Raw genomic sequence first — 4535 nt, 5'->3', positions numbered from 1 at the left:
AATATTTTATTTTAACTTGAATTATTTTAAAGGAAACGGATATAATTGAAGAAGTTAATATAAGGAACAATTAGTTCGATAACATAGATTAGTAAAAAAAATATAGATTGATAAAGTCGATGAATTCTAATGATCGATCGCTTTGAAGGTAGTTTGAAGAATTTTCTGGGTATTTTATAGAATTTTTCACTTTCTTTTAATATCATTGAATACTATTGAAAAAATTGGAGTAGTAATATTTTATTTTAACTTGACTTATTTTGAAGGAAACAGTGCTTTTAATATATTTATTTTTAGAAGAAGTTAATATAAGAAACAATTAGTTAACTTATGATAACATAGATTAGATAATAAAATCGATGAATTCTAATGATCGATCGCTTTGAAGGCAGTTTGAAGAATTTTCTGGGTACTTTATAGAATTTTTCATTTTCTTTTAATATTATTGAAAAAATTGGGATAGTAATATTTTATTTTAACTAATCGTTACTTATTTAAAGGAAATGGTGTTTTTTATATATTTATTTTTGAAGAAGTTAATATAATATAAGGAACAATTAGTTAATAACAATAGATAACATAGATTAGATAATAAAATCGATGAATTCTAATGATCGATCGCTTTGAAGACAGTTTTCTGGGTATTTTATAGAATTTTTCATTTTCTTTTAATATTATTGAAAAAATTGGAGTAGTAATATTTTATTTTAAAGGAAATGATGTTTTTGATATAATTGAAGAAGTTAATCGTATTTTTCCATATTTGTCGAATTTTTCCTGTTTGAGTTTGAAAATAAAACGAACAATTAGTTAACTTGCGATAACATGGATTAGATAATAGAGTCGATGAGGTGAGTTGTGACGATCGATCGCTTTGAAGGCAGTTTGAATATTTTGAAGACTATCCATTCAGGAATCTTTTAATAATAGAAACAGAAAAATCGAGATTGTAATATTTTATTTTACTTGACAATCGCTATTTTAAACGAAACTTTTGATGTGTTATATGATGTTTCATACTAGAAGAAGTTAATCGTATTTTTTTAATTATCCAAGTTTTCCTGAGTTTGAGAAAAATATAAAGAAGAATTTGCTCGCGATAACACAGATTAGATAATAAACTCGATGGAGTAAATTATGATGTTCGATCATATTGAAGACACTTTGAATACTTTTCCGACTATTTTTAGAATTTTAGAATAGAATAGAATCTTTCAATGATGGAAACAAAAAAAGATAAATACTCGAAGAATTACTATTTTAAAGAAAATTTTTAAAAGATTCCTTTGATGTCTTATACCGAAGAAGTTAATCGTATTTTTATTTAGACGATTTCCCGAGTTTGAGGAAAAATACAAGGAAGTTGGCAATTAGTAGCTTTCGATAACTAATGGACAGAGCAAATATACCACTATCAAGAAACTTATCTTAAATACGCATTCTTTTAAACAAACTATGCATCCTACTTTATCCTACTCTTCTCGCTTCTCATTCTTAAATTCCTCGTACTTTTGCCTCGTGATTTATCAACGAGTGGAATCGAAGAGAGGAAAACTCGGCGGCGAGTTTCGAGAGGAATTCTATTGTCGAGGAGGGCGATAAGACAGGAAACGGGAGCGAGAGATCGGGTCGCGAAACGTGAGAATCTTCCTGTGGACGAGCGTGCAACCACCGCGTCTCCATCGTGTTCTCGTGAGAAACGAAGCGATCCTCGTTTCGTTTCGTCAAACCGAACCGTCAACAAAAACCGATTCGCTTTGTTTCAGCGAAAGTGAAAACCGTGCGAAACCGAATCGTTCGCGGGGGGCCAACGAACCGAGAGAGATTATCCTTGATGGTGGTCCCTTTTTTTTTTTCCGATGAATTTTTACACGTAAGATGTAAAATCCTCGAAAGGATAGCATTGTCTTTGTTTATGCCGTGTTTTACAAATTTAGATCATATTTTATAATATATATATATTTTATATTCGAGATTATTTCTCTTTGCATTAACTTCTTGTTTTTTTTTTTGGTTAAATGATTATCAAGTTAATTGATGAGTTTTTACACGTAAAATGTAAAATATTTGAAAGGATAGCATTGTCTTCGTTTATGCCGTGTTTTGCAATTTAGATCATATTTTATAATATATTTATATTTTTTATTCGAGATTTTTTCTTTTTACATTAACTTCTTGTTTTTTTTTTTTGGTTAAATGATTATCAAGTTAATTGATGAGTTTTTACACGTAAAATGTAAAATATTTGAAAGGATAGCATTGTCTTCGTTTATGCCGTGTTTTGCAATTTAGATCATATTTTATAATATATATATATTTTATATTCGAGATTATTTCTTTTTACATTAACTTCTTGTTTTTTTTTTTTTTTTTGGCTAAATGATTATCAAGTTAATTGATAATTTTTACACGTAAAATGTAAAATCTTTGAAAGGATAGCATTGTTTTCGTTTATGCCGTGTTTTGCAATTTAGATCATATTTTATAATATATATATATTTTATATTCGAGATTATTTCTTTTTACATTAACTTCTTGTTTTTTTTTTTTTTTTGGCTAAATCATTTTTAAGTTAATTGATAATTTTTACACGTAAAATGTAAAATCTTTGAAAGGATAGCATTGTTTTCGTTTATGCCGTGTTTTGCAATTTAGATCATATTTTATAATATATATATATTTTATATTCGAGATTATTTCTTTTTGCATTAACTTTTTGTTTTTTTTTTTTTTTTTTTTTTGGTTAAATGATTATCAAGTTAATTAACGCAGCGTCTAATATTGAAACTCTTTGTATAATTTGCATAGATATGTTTATATGTAATGTTCAAATAGTTTAATTAAAGTTAAAATTATATTTTATTAAAAAGAAGAAATTTATCTTAATTATCTTAATTAAGTCATTCTCGAGATAAATTTCTAATTTGAAGAAATGTAATAGCAAGAAAGTGAAAAGAATCTCGAATTAAGATATTTCTTTGTCTGTTATTTCGTATAAAGTAAGTAATTTCGAAAAGTAATTCGTATCGCGGACACGATACATCAGCGTTCATCGGGAGAAACGAATTATTCGATTTTCATAGCAGTTGCGAAGAAAGTTGATCCTCGATTCAAAATTGTATGTTTTGTATGTTGTAAACGAGTAATGAAAGAGAAGCATCCGTTACATCATTTGAAACCCAATGAAAATCCGGAAACAAAACGAATCCTCGACACATAACGAAGCATGCGGGAAACGCGATTCGTATGCAACGGCAAACGAGAAATTACAAAGAGAAATTTTCATATCCCTCGCATGCATTCCACGTCGACTGTAATTACACGATGCGTTGTTGCGTTGTATGTATGCGGTTTCAAATCCGCCACTTGCTCGATACACATTTGGTATTCGTAGAAAATCGTTGTTGCATATAAATATTATACGCGATTTCAAGATTTCCTGCCTTTTCTTTCCCTTGTCTTTCGTTTCGTTTCGTTTCGTTTCGTTTCATTTCGTTTCGTTTCTCCTCCTTTTTCCTTCCGTTTAAGCTTTTCGTTAAAATTCGTACGAATTTCGCGTCAGAGGATTACAACGGAGAGAAACTCATTAGCGAGAGATACCCATGTGCATTTGTTTAACAGAATGTACGAAACGTTTCAGTGGAATAGCGAGTCAAAAGTGAAGGAAGCATTTCTCTTTACGGTATTATTGTGTAGCAGGTCATTGGGCCATAGAGAATCGAAAGATGGCCGAGCGGATTTAGCGCGAGGAAATCAAATATGCGTGAAATTATCGGATCTCTCTCTCTTTTTCTTCCTTTTCTTCAAATTCTTTCACCGTTGGAATTATAATCTCGATCGATCGCGATCGCGTGAAATATTTCTCTTTCGTATATCGAGGGATGACGGTCTGTTGAACGATATAGCAGACGATCGTAAAGAAAGTCTTAATGCTCGGTCTACTTTTTACAATCGCCTTCGATTGCACCAGTAAAATGCAAGTACGAGGTATTGCATAAAAAGAAATCTATTCCTTTCCAAAATTTACTGGCCTTTCCTTAAGGATCGATAAATCTGAACGAAAGAACAAAGAAGTAAAATTCTTTCCATTCCAGTTGTACCGTTCCAATTTTTTTTTTTTCTTAAAGATTCTTTAAAAAAAGTAAGATAAGTAAGCGTTAATATTTTTTCCAAAATATTATCTTCAGAAAAATCTTTAAAAACGAAAGAACGAAATATGAAAATGTCTCACCGTTCTCCGTGCGTTCCTGCTTATCGGAAGTTTTGCTCGGTCTGGTGGATCGTTTCAGGGTCGCCTCGAAGTCGCCCACGACGTCGCTGAGATCGAGGGCCGACGATTCTTGCGTTTGCGTGTATCCTCGCCTATCGTGGCTCGTCAAAGAAGACGACGTCACGCCATTCGCGGCCCCAGGTTCCTGCGGTATTTTCGGCAGTTCGGCCTCTATTCCAACGAGGGCTGGACTCACCTATAACGATTAAAAATACCGACAAAATTTACGACACCGACCTTCGTCCATAGCTGTCCGTCTCTCGAC

The 4535-nt window shown here is 31.4% G+C and overlaps 1 protein-coding gene and 1 long non-coding RNA gene across 3 annotated transcripts in view; one reads left to right on the top strand and one right to left on the bottom strand.

The window, feature by feature from the left end:
- LOC102680383 (KN motif and ankyrin repeat domain-containing protein 1) overlaps window positions 1–4535 on the bottom strand; it is a 53804-nt gene that overhangs the window by 16471 nt on the left and 32798 nt on the right. For both annotated transcript variants that reach the window (XM_031510266.1, XM_006615209.2), the window contains exon 4: window positions 4232–4466. In XM_031510266.1, coding sequence (XP_031366126.1) covers window positions 4232–4466 — 235 coding nt within the window. The remainder of the gene's footprint in view (window positions 1–4231; window positions 4467–4535) is intronic.
- The window catches only part of LOC116185571, a 10111-nt gene that overhangs the window by 4710 nt on the left and 866 nt on the right, over window positions 1–4535 (top strand). The window lies entirely within an intron of this gene.

The sequence above is a fragment of the Apis dorsata genome, unplaced genomic scaffold, assembly GCF_000469605.1.
Source record: "Apis dorsata unplaced genomic scaffold, Apis dorsata 1.3 scaffold_217, whole genome shotgun sequence".
Taxonomy (NCBI): domain Eukaryota; kingdom Metazoa; phylum Arthropoda; class Insecta; order Hymenoptera; family Apidae; genus Apis; species Apis dorsata.
This window is presented reverse-complemented; position numbering and strand designations above follow the sequence as displayed.